Raw genomic sequence first — 17677 nt, forward strand, 5'->3', positions numbered from 1 at the left:
ATTGATAATCATATATGGTTATGTAAGAGAAAAATTCTAATTCTTAGGAAATACAACTGAAGTGTTTATAAATAAATGTCCAACAGCGTCGAATGGTTCAGAAAAATACATCAGGGGTGGAGAAATAACAAATGATTAAAGCATATGTAGTAAAATATTAACAGTAGGTGAATCTGTGTAAAGTATTATTGTTGTTCCGTGTATTTATTCTTGCAGCTTTTCTGCAAGTTTAAAATTATTTTCAAATAAAAAGCTTAAATAAAAAGAAAGGGGACAGGACCATATCAATGACATATGTACGTGTATGAGGCCGGAGGGAGACTCTGAGTTCTGATATTAGAAAACGAAAGTAGATAGGAATGCTTAAGACATCTGCTTGAAAGGGAATAAGGAGTTAGAAATAAACTGAAGATCATGTTGCAAGATAAAAGAGGTGGTAGAAAGAAGGGCTTTGGAGTCCTTAGGTAATGAAACAAGGGTGTTACTTTTGCAATATTTTATCAGGCATTGGTCAAAAACCACAATCAAATAACAGTTAAAAATAAACCTCAGCTCAACATTGGTAATAACACAATAATATAACAATTGGGAAGACTGTATTGTATTTTTAATTATAAGAACTATTTAAAATTGTGTCGTGACCTACTTTCCCACATGCTGCTTGGCTGAGAGAGAATAGCCAAGTAGGAGGTGAAGTGGAACAACAAACAATCCCTGGCTGCAAGCTGGAGATGGCCCTTCAGGATATTCGGGAGAGCGGACAAAGGCCTGCGATGGTCATTCTTGCGGGGGAGGGAACAAAAGGGGAAGCCTGTTAACTTGCAGCTGGCCAGCAGAAGACAAGACAGCCTTGGGAAACATCTGTTCCGACTTCCCCCAATAGGAATTTAGAAACCATTTGCCTTGGGCCCCTATTCTCAGTTAAGCTACGCTTGCTCAGAAATTGCTGCTCACTGATTCTAAGCCTCAGAGTAGCCCTCCTCCTGAGGTCTATAACCTTTTTTAATAGCCTGGTCTATTCAGGTAGGCTTTTACTTGAAACCTCTTGCAAAGGCTCTGGTACTCAGGAGTCCGTGAAGTTCCAAAATAGAATGAGCTAAAACTCAAACAGGAGGTTAAAAATTAAGGAAGCTTTGAAATCCCTCACCCTAGAAAACAGTGAGCACCCAACTCACACATTCCTCCTTATATCCTACCCTGTCAAGTAGCATGTGCAGTGAGGCACGCTCACAGTATACTATCTTTATCCCCCAACCAAAGCTTTATTGATAAACAATTGAGAAATAACACTGTGTAAGTTTAAGGTGTACAATGTGATGATTTGATACATATATATCAAATACACACACACATATAGTGAGTGATTACCACATGAAGGTTTTTTGTTAACACATCTTTCACTTTACATTATTTACCTTTGTCTGTGTGTGTGTGTGTGTGTGTGGTGATAAGATTTAAGATCTACTCCTTTAGCAAATTTCAAGTATACAATACAGTACTGTTAACTCTAGGCATTATTCTGTGCATTAGATGTCAGAACTTATTCATCTACGTGCATATGTTCTCCATCTGTTGGCCCCTTTCATTCTCTCTTCCTATGGATTGAATGCTCCTGGAGAGCACGGACGGAAACTTGTGCTTGTAGGACAAGATCCAGAGTACAAACCTGACTAGTTAGTCACTTTGTTGAATGGGAGGTGTCACAGGGTAAGTAGGGCTGAGCCTCTCAGTCTTTGGTATCAGTAAAACTGGATTTCGTTCCTGGTGTGGGACTGACTCACCAGGTGTCCTGGGGGAATTATGTCTTCTTTCACATACCTGTCCCAGAGAAGAATGCTGTGGAGATAATTATGAATGGGATTTTACTGGGGAAAATAGAGATTTCTTTCCAGAGAAGGGAGCTGTTTTCTATATCTGTTTATTTTGAGGCAAATGAGCAATATTGAGCCAGTGTGTCTTAAGTCACATATCTGAGCCCTTGGAAGATTCAGTGAAGACTTGTGAAGTTTGGGCCTGAGCTGTTTACCAGCAGCAATTGCCAACTTTCATATCTATGGAATGGCTCAACCAACCTCCTTGACTTCCTGAGTCTTTATTAGAAGTCCTTAAAAATGCAAAGTTAGTGAAAGGCAAAGAGAGCAGTACAAATGAATTTTTATTTTTCATTTGATAGAACTCAGCTTTCATATATTTTTAGATGTCCTAGTTATTTTTATAACGGCACTGTGCTCTGGAAAAGTCCATTGCAAGTACTGGGTGAAAAACAGATTTTCCTAGTTCCCCTCTTCAGTACTAATTATTACAACAGCTTTACATATATTATCTCCCATCCTCAGAGGAAATTTATAGCTCATTCAACAAGAGTCTGCTCTATACAAAGGTGTATGCCAAGTGGTATTTCCATGGGAAACTCAGGCACTAGTGGAATAAAACAAACAAGTATGAAACTGCAACCTGTGATATAAGCCATGCAACAGAGATATGGTGTAAGATGAGAATTTAAATAGGGAGTATGGTCTTGTCTGGGAATCAGAAATGCTGTTCTCTTATCATGTGAAAATAATGTGTCTAAATACCAACAACGGGGCATTTCTTTCGCAAAGTATAACAATGTCATACTAAGGGACAAACTCAAGTTCCCCAAACTATTAAATTTTAGTTTTATAGGTTTTTACTTTTATTACCTACACATAACATTTTAGGAATTACATCCTTTTTCACTATGTGTTTTATTTGCCTTGAATTTCACCAAATGACAGTAAAGCCATAACTTGGCTTTTTCTTTTTTGTTAATATTTGTCTAGTGTGTTTTTATTCTTTTAAAACCTTTGAATCCCTTTAAGGGATCTTACACATAGCATCTAGCTAGGTTTTATTTGATGATCTGATCTGAGAGACATTTTTTATTTTAAGATTTTATTTATTTATTTTTAGAGAGAGGGAAATAATAATGTGCAGTTACCTCTTACGCATCCCCTACTGGGGACCTGGCCCACAACCCAGGCATGTGCCCTGACTGGAAATTGAATCAGCGACCCTTTGGTTCACAGGCTGGTGCTCAATCCACTGAGCCACACCAGCCAGGGTAAGAGCTGTTTTAAAAAATAAACAAATAAATGACTTCACATTTATTGGCATAACAGATATAACTGCTGTGAAGGCCACAGAAAGGCCTTACTCAGATCTGTTTTCAAGAGATCCTACTTCAGGGGGCACAGTTGAGTGTGCCTCCAGAATGGTCCATATTCACACTGAGGCCATTGTTCCCGGGGGCTCCCCTAAACCAGTGGCTGACCACTGCAGGGTATTGGAGCCAGGCCAGGCAGGCCATTCCTGCCTCAGATAGGATTCCAGTAACAGGCAACTTTGGCTCGGCCTGTTTGAAATAGTCTCAGAACTGTGTTGAAGCTTGCCCTACCCAATCCTTCCTTTCCCACTCTTTTCTTGGATGTCAGATCTGTCATGGTGGGAAGGTTCTCTCTGCCTCCTCCCCCACCTCCACTCTCCCTTATTCTTCATGTGCATTTCCTCCAGTAAATCCTTTGCATGTTCAATTCGAGCTTGGTGTCTGCTTCCTGGAGGACCCAAACTGACACAACCGGATTTAATACTGTAATGCTGTATTTTCTCATTTTAGTGCTTTCTTGGTTTCTATAGCTATCTTCTATATGGATTGCCATTTTCATTTATGTAGTCTTTCTCTTACTGGGAAGTGTATAACCTGCTTTAATTCTTTCGGTGTTAACCTTTGTAACTTTGCCTGAAATATTTCAATTTCAATTTCACTGATATAAATTTATTCAGATTTAACTATCTACTAGCGTGAACCCCTAGAAAGGATTTGTGGGGTATCAGGAACCTCTCTCCCAGCCTGTGGTGGAGCATATTGCTGACTTCTGCTGTGCGACCTGCCACTGACTATTGTGAAAACAGTTTATTTCCTTAAGTCTGCTCTAGTCCTTGCTTTAATAACTTGAGATAATATCTAGTGATTCTCTGTTATGCGCAATGAGGATATTGGCACACTCAGTGGGGGCATAGTTGTCCCCACTGACCCAACTTCTACCTCCTGGTTTTCATTAGTTGTAAAATTATTTTTAGCTCCTCTGGTGATTGATTCCTTTTTCAGTTTAAAAATCAACATTTAAACCTCTATAATGGTGTATCAATCACAGAGAGTTTCTGTTCCATTTACTGAATCTGCTGTATCTCCTTATTCCTGCTGAGAAAGATGAGTAAATTAAAGCACACTGTCTCACAATCTCCTTGACACCTTCCTCAGCCATACACACACCCACACAAACACTTTTTGTTCCCATTGTCAAAATACAGTCAATCCTCTTTGTGGATTTCATATTTGTGAATTTACTTACTCACTAAAATTTATTTGTAACCCCCCAAATCAATACTCGAGGTGTTTTTGTGGTTATCCAGGGACATGTGCAAAGTAGCAAAACATTTGAGTTGCCCCACGTATCTAGTCTCGGTTGAGGTCAAACACCACAACACTCTGCCTTCTTATTTCAACTCTCATAAAAAACATCTTTTTCACAAAGTTGTCTCTCACCCACCCCCAACTGGGGACCTTGGCCCACAACCCAGGCATGTGCCCTGACTGGGAATCAAACTGGTGACCTTTTGGTTCACAGGCTGGCATTCAATCTACTGAGCCACACCAGCCAGGGCTGACTTTTCTGTTTAAAATGGCCCCCAAGCCTAATTCTTACATCCTGTCTAAGGTTCTTTTGTCGTTGTTGTTGGTCTGGTGTTCTTAGACTCAAGAAAGCTGTGATGTGCTTTATAGAGAAAATACAGGTTAGATAAGCTTTGTTCAAGCATGAGTTATAGTGTTGTTGGCTGTGAGATCAATGTTTATGAATCAAAATATATATTAAATTAGGTGTCTTTAAAACAGAAATGCACGTAAAATAGGATTATGTATTGATTAGTCAACAAAAACATAACCAGAGGCTGTTGGGAAGATAACCCTGTATTTCCCATAGGAACAACAGTCTAGTATTTGCTAATGTAGTGTTTACAGTGACTTTATAGAACATAACTACTATGAATAATGAGAATGAGGTGTGTATAAGAATTATCTTTGGGAATCACACACAGTTCCCCAGTTATGCAGTTTTACATTAATGTACACAATGGTTGCTTACAGTGAGTCCCTTTCCTAGGCTTCTCCATTTGCCCCTGGGTAAAAAGCTCTTGCTGTCTTTTCAAGAAGAGCTAATAATGAGTAATATATTTCCTAAGTTCATTCATATCTGTAAATAAATTCCTTGGCCTAAATGATGATCTGACTTTGAACAATATTCTTCCCCCCAGGATTTATAGACATTATTCTACTTTCTTCTTGTATTGAATTACACTTGAGTTTCACCTTAAATGCTACTTGCTTTTCTCGTATCACACACCTGAAGCATTCTTTCCTTATTCTGAAATAACTTCCCCCTCTAGTGTAGAAGCTCCAAGGTAAATGATCTATTTGTTTGTTTGCCCACTGTTGTATTCCATTGTTGTATTGCCAAGAACAGGGTCTGGCTCAGAGTTCGCATTAATAAATGTTTCCTGAATAAATATCAACTTGTTAACATAATACTTAGCCATTCAGAATGAACCATATAAATACTAAAAAGTGTATGATGTCATCCTGGCTGGTGTGGCTCAGTGGATTGAGTGCTGGCCTGTAAACCAAAGGGTTGGTTGTTCAATTCCCAGTCAGGGCACATGCTTGGGTTGCCAGCAAGGTTCCTAGTAGGGGGCATATGAGAGGCAACCATATATTAATATTTCTCTTCCTGTCTTTGTCCCTCCCTTCCCCTCTCTCTAAAAATAAATAAATACAATCTTAAAAAAAGTATATGATATGATGTAGTATCTGTAAAATAAATGGAATATGAAATTACATGTGCATTATGACAAACTATGCAAAAATATATCTGCAAAAAATATATATCTGCAGGTTACAAGGTTCAGAAAATAATATGCAAACAAAAATGGGTTATGCTTCCTATTTCTGCAGCTCTTAGTTTAAAATTGCCTAAGATTATTAACCCTTTTCATCTCAGAATTAATAACATTTTAAGGAAACATGAAATTTACCTTATTTTGGGCCCTGTTACAAATTAGTTTAAGCTCCTTGAGGGAAGGTGCTGTGCTATTTTTTTGTTCAGTGCTGCCAGCACCTCACATAGAAACTTGTTGGATCCTAAATTCTCTGGTAATTTGGAGAGTGTGCAAGAACTAGATACTTGTGAATAGCAAATTGGTTAAATTGCTTCACCATCATAAATACAGTTTTTAAGTTCTACTTTATGTTGGTATTACTAAAATGATTAACTATTTGTATGCTTTTAGAAAGCAAACCTCTTTTGGACTCTTTTTTTCATTTTGTTAAAATCAGTTTGCTAAGGGTTAGCATTAACAGAGCCAAACTGAGTAAACAAAGAACATGTTAAACTGGTTTCTAAAGCTTATCCTCTCTGTTAGAGTTTTCGTGAAACAGGAGAAACTCTGCTTTTCCTTTTCAGACTACTTTGAAATTCAATTACTCTGAAATGCCATTTCCTGTTGACAAGTGGAAAATTACAATGGGATGGGTGCCTTCTCCCATCCAGGGAGGAATTCAGACTCCTATGTAGAGCAGACCTGATTAACGTTTATTGCCTTTCCTCTTTCACATTAAATGAAACATATCCAAGTTATGATATCAGGGAAACCTGGCCCTAACATCTTCAAAGATAACATACTTGTGCCCGAGATGTTTTGTTACAATCAAGTGCGTGGTCACTCATGGGCCAAATCCCAGCCATGTCCATTTATGTATTGCTGATGGCTGCTTCCTTACTATAAGGCAGCGCTGAGGGACTATTAGCCCACAAAGCTGAAAATATTTACTATCTGCCTACTTACAAAAAAAAAATGGTCTAATGTCTTAAACAAAAATGAAACATGATTTTAGGAAGAGCATGGGTTTTGAGTCCTAAGTCTGAGGTCCAACTCCATTGCCCATTAGCTATGTGACCTCCGGTAATTAAATTACCAACCTGTCTGGGCTTCAGTTTCCCTTGTATAGAATTATCATAAAAATGACAATCTGTTACAGTGTACTTCCAGAAGCAAACTGAGCCTGAAGCCAAAGAGGAACACCACACACACACACAGACACACACACACAGACACACACAGACACACACACACACGGCGTAACTGTTTTGTAGCTAAAGTTGAATGATTCTGTGAGTAACAAAACTTTGAAAAATGCAATTTCAGCCCACTTCTAGGAAGTAACTAAGTGGTGCTAGACATGCTTTTACTGAGATGGTGTGAATACTATGAGGTAGTGTAGGAAAAAGCTATGAATTTGTCTTTCATGACTTAAAAATCATTTTAAGTCATTTCATGACTTAAAAAACATACTTGTGTTCTCTCCAATGCAAATGATTTTGGTCTCCTATAATAATGTTAAAGAAAACTATGTGTGTGTGTATATCTCCTTCTATATTTTCAACCAAGTGTGAAGAGTTTATAAATGCTCTAAAAAACTAAATAAATAAAGACTATAGATATACCCCTTCCCACCATTCAACCTGCTACACACCACTGTCAGCCCTCATAAACCATCCACCAAGGAAATGAAGGTGGCGTGTGCTCAGGAATGGCTGCTTGATGAGAAAGGACTTTTCCTAATACACAATAACACAAAGTCGTAAAACAAACAGTCTATTTAAAACGTTGATATTTTGTCCATCATAGACTTATTTGCATTGATTTTCATCTTTTAAAAATATTGCATTGGAGACGGGGGAGCTCGGCGGCTCAAGGAGTAGGTGCAGGGGAAGATGACGGCAGCAGAGGCCGCCAACTGCATCAGGGAGGTCTCCTGTGGCCAAGCAGAAAGCAGCGAGAAGCCCAATGCTGAGGACCTGACGTCCAAAGATTATTACTTTGATGCCTATGCCCACAAGGCGATGCTGAAAGACAAGGTGCGCACCCTCACCTACCCCTACTCCATGTTTCACAACCGGCACGTCTTCAAGGACAAGGTGGTGCTGGATGTGGGCTCAGGCACGGGGATTCTCTGCATGTTTGCTGCCAAGGCCAGGCCCACAAGGTCATCTGGATCAAGTGCTCCAGTCTCTCTATGCGGTGAAGGTCATCAAAGCCGGCAGGTTAGACCACGTAGTGACTCTCATCAAGGGAAAAGTAGATGAGGTGGAGCTTCCAGTACAGAAGACTGATATCATCAGCAGTGAGTGGATGGGCTACTGTCTCTTCTATGAGTCAATGCTCAACATCATGCTCTATGCTGGAGACAAGTGGCTGGCACCCGATGGACTCATCTTCCCAGACGGAGCCACTCTTTAGTACAGTGTACATGTCGGCAATCAAGGACCAGCAACACAAAGACTACAAGATCCACTGGTGGGAGAACGTGTACAGCTTTGACATGTCTTGCATCAAAGACGTGGACACCAAGGAGCCTTTGGTGGATGTGGTGGACCCAAAGCAGCTGGTCATCAACACTTGCCTCCTGAAGGAGGTGGACATCTACACAGTGAAGGTAGAAGACCTGACCTTCACCTCTCCCTTCTGCCTGCAAATGAAGCAGAATGACTACGTGCACACCCTAATGGCCTACTTCAACATGGAGTTCACCCACTGCCACAAGAGGCCTCACTTCTCCACCAGCCCTGAGCCCCCGTACATGCACTTGAAGCAAAAGGTGTTCTACATGGAGGACTACTTGACAGTGAAGACAGGGGAGATCTTTGGCACCATTGGCATGCAGCCCAATGCCAAGAATAATCGGGACCTGGACTTAGCACTGACCTGGACTTTAAGGGCCAGCTGTTCGAACTGTCCTGCTCTACCAACTACTGCATGTGCTGTGATGGTGCCTGCTTTCTCCACCCCAGCCAGGCGGGTCCTAAACAGGCCTGGGGGCTGTGGCCTTCTTAGGCAGTTTTGGGGCTCCCTCTTGCTCTTCCTTCCTTAGAAAGAGGTTTTAGGGGGCCTCGGCCCAGGGCAGGGAGGTTGGGGGGAGGGTACATGGCAACTGTGTTTTTCATAACTTATGTTTTTATATGGTTACATCTATGGTTATAAATCCTCAGTGGAGAAAAAAATAACTAAAAATAGTGTATTAGAATATTATTATGCATAATTAGAATACAGCTTATTATGCATTAGAATGCATTTTAATATTCTGTATTAATAATATGCATATTATCGTTTACATTAAAATATTAAATTATATTAAAGTATCATTTAGGTCTTGGCCAGTTAGCTCAGTTGGTTAGAGCATCCTTTCCAAACACCTAGGTCGTGGTTCCCATCCCCCAACAGGGCACAAATAAGAATCAATCAACACCCCTGGCCAGTGTGGCTCAGTTCGTTGAAACATTGTCTCATAGACTGAAAGGTCCTAGGTTCAATTCCTGGTCAGGCCACATACCTAGGTTGAGAATTTGGTTCTTCAGTGCTTTTGGGAGGCAACCAATAGATGTTTCTTTTATGCATCAATGTTTCTATCCCTCTCTCCCTCCCTCCCTTACCCTCTCTCTAAAATCTATAAGCATGTCCTCAGGTGAGGATAAAAAAATATAAATTAAAAACAATCAATCAATGAAGGCATAAATAAATGGAGTAACAAATTGATGTTTTTCTTTTTTCTCCCTCCTCTAAAAATCAATATTTTTTAAAAAGTATCATTTAAATATTGCTTTAAAATATCACGAGAAATAAAGTATTACTATTGCATTTAAAATTATAAATATACATAACTTATCTTGGTGTACCTTTCCTCCTTAAATTTTAAACCTCATGAGTGCTTCAGTTGCCTCATACTAACCCCAGGCCTCCTGTCAGGACTGTTGAGAGAATTAGAGATGATGACTATGACTTATCTAAAGCGTCACCTGGTATATAGTTACTGCTAAAAAATCAGTAATTAGCCCTGGTTGGTGTGGTTTAGTGGATTGAGTGCCAGTCACTGGTTTGATTCCCAGTCAGGGCACAGGCCTGGGTTGCAGGCCAGGTTCCCAGGTCAGTGCATGCGAGAAGCAAACAATCAAAGTATCTCTTGCACATTGATGTTTCTCTCCCTCTCTTTCTCACTCCCTTCCCCTCTCTCTCCCCCTTCCTCTCTCTCTAAAAATAAATAAATAAATAAATAAATAAATAAATAAATAAATAAATAAAATTAGTAATTGTTGATGATGTCAATGATAAGTTGGGTCAATAGTACTGATCTCATAGGGTTGTTATAAAGACTAAATGAAATAATATAAGTGAAATCACTTAGCATGGGATTTGATAAAAAAACAAGTGCTCAATAAGTATTAATTCCTCTTCGTCTATTCTTTTGGAAGGACTTTGGAAAAAAGCAAATTTTATTGGCCAGTATATAGATGGCACTGCTTCACCCTGGCCATAGAACTGGATTTGGTTCTGGCCTGTCATTAATAAGGTAAAACAAAAAGCTTATTTGAGTCATCGGTTTCTTCATATTAAAACGAGAGTTTGGTTCCTCATTCCTTAGAGACTTAGTTTAGCTCAAGCGTTCCTTTTGGACACAAAATTCTCAGACTGCAAGCTAGCTGACTTGAAAAGATAAGAGGCAGCTATTCAGGAAAACAAATGTCCAGGGCAGGCTTATAACCAAAGACAACCCAAATCTGAAAAAATAAATATAGGAAGAAATTAAAATTTCTTTTAGTTTCAATTAAATGACTTGACAATAACCGCATTTTGTCTTGTAATTAGAATGTTGACCAGATAGGTGTTATGTCACCATTATCTCAAGCAGGGTTCTTTTTTTCCTTTTTTTGCCAATTAGATGCCCATTAATTAACAAATATGGTTCCATATGCTATAATAAGGATGTCTTGAAAACAATTTCATAAATGAAAGCCAGTCTCACACACAAACACACAAAACACGTATTATGTGATTCCATTCATATGACATGTTTAGAATAGTTAAATATATAGACACAAGAAGCAAACTAGTGGTTGCATAGGGCTGGGGTATGGGGAGAGATAGGAAGATTAGAGTGCAATAGCTAAAGGGTACTGGGTTCCTTTTTTGAACCCAGTATATAAAAATGTTCCAAAATTGACTGGTGATAGTTGCACATACCTGTGAACTTAGAAAAAAACTAAAAACCCATTGAAATTGGACATTTTAAATGCTAATGCTAATTTATTATAATACTATTATAATGAAGCAGAGATCAGGTAGCATCTTCTGCACAGTGCATTCCTGATCCACTAGGATTCAATGCTTTTCCAGATGCAGGAGCTACCAGTCTTAGAACAGGGTCTCTGCCCTTTATCCATGTTCTTTATCTTAGCCCTGGGGCACCTCTGGAGTTTCCTCCTTCCTGACTATCTCCTGCCTCAGTACGTGAATTATAGATCAATAAAAACAAACAAACAAACAAACAAACAAAAAAAGAGGTTCCTATAATTTCATACTTCCGTGGAAAGAACAGGGTGAAAAAGTGAAAAGTTTTTTGAGAGTGGGCAGAAGTTTTACTTTTTCTGTCCAAATCTAAACAGTCTCTCAGTTTTCCAATTTTTCTTTCCCCTTGGAGACTGAGGTCGATGTACTTCCATTTCCATCGCTGAATGGTTAAATAAAGCCCCACACCTTGGTCACTCTGTTGGGGGGTGGGGGAGGGTTTGCACCTATTCATTTGCAAAATAAACTACTACTCTCACTCTCAGGCTTAGGGACTAAATATAATTGTAATTTCTCTCTTTGCTAGAGAAAATTGGGTTGGGTACACAAAACGCCCTCTTGATTGGAAGGACATCCCTGCTTTTAACCAACAGCTATATTTCTCTAGAAGACAATCCAGAAAAAAGATGTCTGCTTCCTGAGATTGACTCACTTCATGAGTCCCAGCGGGAAAGTCCCTGGGTAGGACGAAGCGCTGACAGCCTTGGGTGAAACTTCCAAAGGAGCCTTTGCTCTGTCTTCACAAGACACACCACCCGGAAACTGAATAGAGCTGTGCATCTTGTCTTGGTGTCACGTTCCGTTTTAGGAACACTTTCTTTACATAAACAGGTGGCAAGTCTGCACAGTCAAGTTTGATGCACTATTATTATTATGATGATGATATTGCATTCGATACTCTTTCCCTCAATGACTGACTTTGTTGGTATGCCTTTTACATTATGTGTCTGAGATGAATAACTCACACTCCTCACCCTATTTCAGCCCTGGCCTTGGGGCCCCCGGGTGCGGGCAGATCACTGTCGCAGAGCAATCTAAGTTAACGTACTGCAATCTCTCATGCTGAGGCACGCTGCTGAGTCAGATTCTTTTTACTAAATTCTATTTCCCCCGCACTTTTGGGGTTGGGCACTACTGAGACCGAGGCTTGCCTTCCTGGGGGCCTTATGGTTTCTAACTGCTTTTGGAGGTAACATTCCTCACATTTCTGGTTGGGGCAAAACTTCTACAGACAGAGGAAACACCTCATTCACATCCAGAAAGATGATGGAGTTGTGGACAGAAATGACCCACTGATGAAGCAAGTGTGAGTGTGCGCAAGGAGAGAGGCAATAAGCAAAGGTAAATTCGTATTATGTCGCCCAAATGACTGAGTCAAGTTATTAAAATCAAAAGTATTAGTTTCTCTCAGATCCATGGTTGGTAGCCCCTAGTCCACTAACTTCCAAACCCAAGTGACAGCCATGAAATTCCACTTAATTTAACTTTGATGCACAGTATCCAGACAGGAAGTAAAGCAAGCATGACCCCGGCTCACACTATTTTAGTTCATTTGGGTTCCAAGGCGTGCTCGAGCTAGCTGTCATTTCCCCCCACGCCCAAATATGACGCAGATGTGTGTTAACAACTTTAGAACAGAAGTCCAAGATCAGGTATACCAGCTCAATGCTGCCTGAAAATATTTACAGAGATTCAGACCAAGATTAAGAGATGCTTTGTCTAGCATTTTGCACAACTGGGCAATGACTACTAATCAGTGTCTGGAACACAGCTTGCCACATGTTAATTGATGGAGCTGGGATGTTTCTAGCTGGGATGTTCCTACACTGAGCACTCTTATGTTTGCCTAAAAACACTTTCCTGAAGGAATTTCTAAAAGTCCCAGAGATAAAAATTTCTTTAGGTGAGAAAGTTTGCCTTGGAGAAATTAGAAAATAAGTTGGACTCCTTTTTTAAGAGAAATTAAAAGGAGGAAGTGACATCTCATTGTCATGAAGTTCTACTCAATTTTTTAAATATGAAAAGTAGTCCTGGCTGATGTGGCTCAGTGGATTGAGTTAGCCTATAAACCTATGGGTTGGCAGTTTGATTCCCAGTCAGGGCACATGCCTGGATTGTGGGCTAGGCTCCCAGTTGGGGGCATGTGAGGCAACTGATCGATATCTCTCTCACACATCGATGTTTCTCTCCCTCTCTTTCTCCCTCCCTTCCCCTCACTTTAAAAATAAATTAAAAAAAAATTAACCCATTATATATTTTTGTGCAGAGGACCATCTGAATTTGGCATTAAAAACCTGTCCTGGTCTAGAATGTGAAGTGTTCATAGCTGGCCAGGACTTATTAGTCGTTTCTCTCCCCACCCCCTACCCCCTGGAAAGGTATCTCTACTTTCAACCCCTGGCTTATATTTCTTTAGGATACAATTTAGAAAACAAATCAGATGCCAGGTTTCTTCACTCTCATCTCTTAATGATGTGCAAAGTATATGCATTCACACCCCACCCCCTCACTCACCTATGCTTTTGTGTGAGAGACTGATGAATCACACACATGGAATTACAAACCACTTGGAAAGGATTTCCAGTATCCTAGGAAATATTCTCCCCGTTTGGCACCAAGCTATTTTCTCTAGGAAAATATCTACTTGGTTTTACACAAGTTACCATAGGCCAAAAGATTGGTAACAGAGTCACTTTAAAAAATACTTAGGACAACAGCCATAATTTAAAACAGTATTTATCAGCCATGTTCCTTGGACCACCTGTAGCTGAAAAACCTTGAGAGTTTATTAAAAATGAGTATTTTGGGATCTCACACTAGACCCCCTGAGCCTGGGTCTCTGGGGAGAGAGTCTGCTTTTCTAACAAGTTTCCCAGAAATTTCTGGTGTGCACTAGAGTTTGCCTTACACATTGGAAAGATTATGGCCAACATTTCCATCATGATTTTACAGAGGCTAGAATAACAAAACAAAAATCTCTGAAAGTGAATGACTCGGTATCCTCGGGATTTCTGAATCACATCCTAACACTTGCTAATTTTTCGCCTGCAAGGCAAACAAGGCAAAAGCAAAAAGTGATTAATAATTTCTGCCATCAGATGCATACTATTCAGTACCCTCCCCCACGAAATTTCCAAGTAGACAGTTTTGCAGATACTAAGAATCCAGATTTAGCTTATAGCTATAATTATATCTTTTCCTTCTAGCTACAGAAGTGTATTGTGGTGTGTCACTGTCTGCTTAGATTCTATCATGCAGCAGTGAGTCTTCTAGAATCTATTTAAAACAAGACTATACTAATGAGGTAACATTAAGTAAAAAGGCAGGTCACAAAAAAATTAAGTTCCTACCTTGTAAGTAAAGATATATAATGGGAGCCCAGGAGAAGTAACCACAAATCATCATCAGGTTTCTGTGTTATGGTAAGCTTCCTCTCCCCTTAAGCTACCCTTAAATTTATGTCCCTTTTTAAAATTAAAAAAAAAAAAAGATAAACACACTTTAAAACGTTGATTCTTAGTTAAAAATATCATCACTAGTAAAATTTTAACTTACTGTTAAATCAACTTCAAAAGCACAAATTAAGAAATATTTATTACACAATATATCTGAAAAAACCAGAAACACTATTTCGAAAAAATATATGCACCCATGTGTTCTTTGCAGCATTTTTTACAATAGCCAAGATCTGGAAGCAGCCCAAGTGTCCATCCCTAGATGAGCGGATGCAAAACCTGTGGTACATTTACACAATATAATACTACTTATCTGTTAAAAATAAGGAAATCTTACCCTTTGTGACAGAGAGCATTATGCTAAGTGAAAATCAGCCAGTCAGAGAAAGACAAGTACCATATGATTTCACTCATATGTAGAATCTAATGAACAAAATGAACTAATAAGCAAAATAGAAACAGACTCATAGAGAGCAGGTTAACAGCTGTGGGGGAGGGGAGTAGGTTGGGAGGCTGGATTTGAAGGGGTGGAGGGATTGAGCAAAAACCAAATTTATTTCCAAGCCCGAAATTCTTATATAACTATTTTAATGTTTCCATTTCCAATCTAAACTTTATTTACAGGCATATATACATGATTTTAACATTGTTGAAATTTTAGTTTTACTTAACCCATTCCTGTATGTAGGTACATTTCTGCTGTATCTAGTTTCAAGGTATTATAAATAACAGAATCATCTTTGTATATAAGTTCTTTCTCTTTTAAAAGTTGTTTTACTACTTCAAAGGACATGAACATTTTTATGGATCCAAATATATATTTTCCTTCAAAAAATATTGTACTACACTATCATGACCTATGTGAAAAAGAACTGGATTCCTAAAAAGACTAAGAGGTATTGAGTTTTCAAAAAATTTTTTCACTTTATTTTTGTTACTGTTTTAATTTTTATTTCTTAATTATGATAAATAGTTTTTAAGCTATCTATATGCTAAGCACCATTCTAAGAGGTTTACATACATAAATTTATGTTTTTCCATAAGAACAATTTAAATAAACCCTTAATGCACAAATGCTATAAAAACCTATTCTCTAAATATTAGATCTTCTAAAAAAAATAAAATTTTAAGTTTCCAGAAAATAATTACTCTTATTTCATAGAGGTGAAAAGGCACAGAAATTTTAACTATGAAGAACACTCTTCTAGATTTTTCAACATATTTAATTTTTGTACCTCAGAACAACAAATTAAGTCAAAGGAATAAGTTTCTTTTATTACTGAGAAAAAAATATTTCTTTTTCGGAATTAGAAAATTTATTAAATCCATATCTTTTTTTAAAATGATTGGATGTAATTTAAAAAGTACATTAAGGAACTGGGATGATAAAATGCAAAATGACATTAATACTAGTAATGTTTTTCAAATAATTAAGGAAACCATTCAATAAATGACTTACCTGATCTGGCCAAGCACATCAAACTGAGGAAGAAGCATAATCCCAGCATATGGAAGCTGGAGAGAGTGTGTGTCACATTCACAGAGCCTTAGAGTTTCAACTGAGAGCTCTGCTCTGAGACAGATCAGATAACTAACCTGGAGGTGTGGTGACAACAGGAAGTTCCGGAGGGACTGCAAGCAGGTCCCAGCCCTTTCATGATATTTGACTCCTCCTCTTTTCAATAAAAGGCCAGATACATCTCTACCTTACACAGTTTTAAGCATATCTTAATATTATATTACATATTTGCAGAATGATGTGTTCAAAATAGTTTCATTCTTTGTGGGTGGTTTATTAGTCCTTTGGCTTATGTGTTCATAGCTTCCTGTGAACCTATATTTATTTCTAAATAAACGTTTTCCAAATGATGAAATCAAGTGTGATTTGCGATATTTTCCTCTCAAGTTCTTGTGAATGAAACACACCCAGCCAGTGTTCTGTGGGCCTGTGTATACAAAGCTACTTTTTATGTTAATTCATACACTTATTCCTCATAGAGCAATCTTTAGGTTTTATTAAGAACATTTCATTAAGTCTAGTCATATACCTACATTTGCCAAAATATGCTTCAGATTAAAGGAAACTTTTTTATGGGATTTTATATCTTTATTTTTATTTCTTCTTACCCATAGTTACCATCAAGCTATTAGTTCTCGGCCTCCTCCTCTTTCTTCCTTCTTTTAAAGGAAAAATAAATGCAAAGACTTTAGAGAACTAAGTCAGAATCCACCCACCTCAGTGCTAGAAATAACTAAACATGTGTGCTCCACAGTTACACGATGATTTACCGGTAACCCCCTTTCCGATGGAGTGCTGCTTGCAACACTTACTCAAACTTATGGTGCTCTGATGAGCTGGAAAATAAATTAATAAGTAAAGACACAAACAATTTAAGAATAGATTTTCATCCAAAGCAGCAGGCAAAAACAACTAATCACTTAGCACTGTCTATCTGAAGTACGTCTATGAAGTAAGAGCATCTCTGATCTAAGTTTATGAGTTCTCAGCACCCCAGTTTGCAGGGAATTCCTTACAGGAAGTAGCTTCCAGCAGTGCCTCCCAAGAAATCAGTGTATCAGAATTACCAATAGGTAGAGGGGGCTGTAAACAGTATTCTGTTTATATTTCTGTGCCACACCTCAGACCTAATGAAAGCCAAGGCTTTCTAGCACTGGTCAACTGACATGGTTTCAGATCCCACCATTTCCAGTCACTAGCTGTGTGGCCTTAAGGAAAATTTACATTCTCTAAGTCTTAGTGTTCTCAACTGTAAAATGGAGATAATAAAATTACACATCTCACAGGGTTGTTTTATGGCATACATGAAAGTTCTTGGCATTGTGTCAACTACCAAGGTAAGTGTACTCACCCTTGATCATTATTGTTATTACATGACTGGTCTGCACCTTTCCTGCCCTTTAAAAGGTGGGCTACACCTTTTACTGAGCAGAGGGACCTTGTACTG

General features: G+C 38.6%; 1 protein-coding gene and 1 pseudogene across 1 annotated transcript in view; one reads left to right on the top strand and one right to left on the bottom strand.

Moving 5' to 3' along the window:
- The window catches only part of LIPH (lipase H), a 41194-nt gene extending 24931 nt beyond the window's left edge, over positions 1-16263 (bottom strand). Inside the window, exon 1 of the mRNA XM_054585072.1 lies at positions 16171-16263. Within this exon, the coding sequence (XP_054441047.1) occupies positions 16171-16219 (49 nt within the window). The 5' untranslated portion in view covers positions 16220-16263. The remainder of the gene's footprint in view (positions 1-16170) is intronic.
- On the top strand, positions 7851-8970 carry LOC129079966 (protein arginine N-methyltransferase 1-like; annotated as a pseudogene).
- Positions 16264-17677: the final 1414 nt, after the last annotated feature.

The sequence above is a fragment of the Pteronotus mesoamericanus genome, unplaced genomic scaffold (genome assembly GCF_021234165.1).
Source record: "Pteronotus mesoamericanus isolate MK-2021 breed Mesoamerican mustached bat unplaced genomic scaffold, CSHL_Meso_final contig_82, whole genome shotgun sequence".
Lineage (NCBI taxonomy): Eukaryota > Metazoa > Chordata > Mammalia > Chiroptera > Mormoopidae > Pteronotus > Pteronotus mesoamericanus.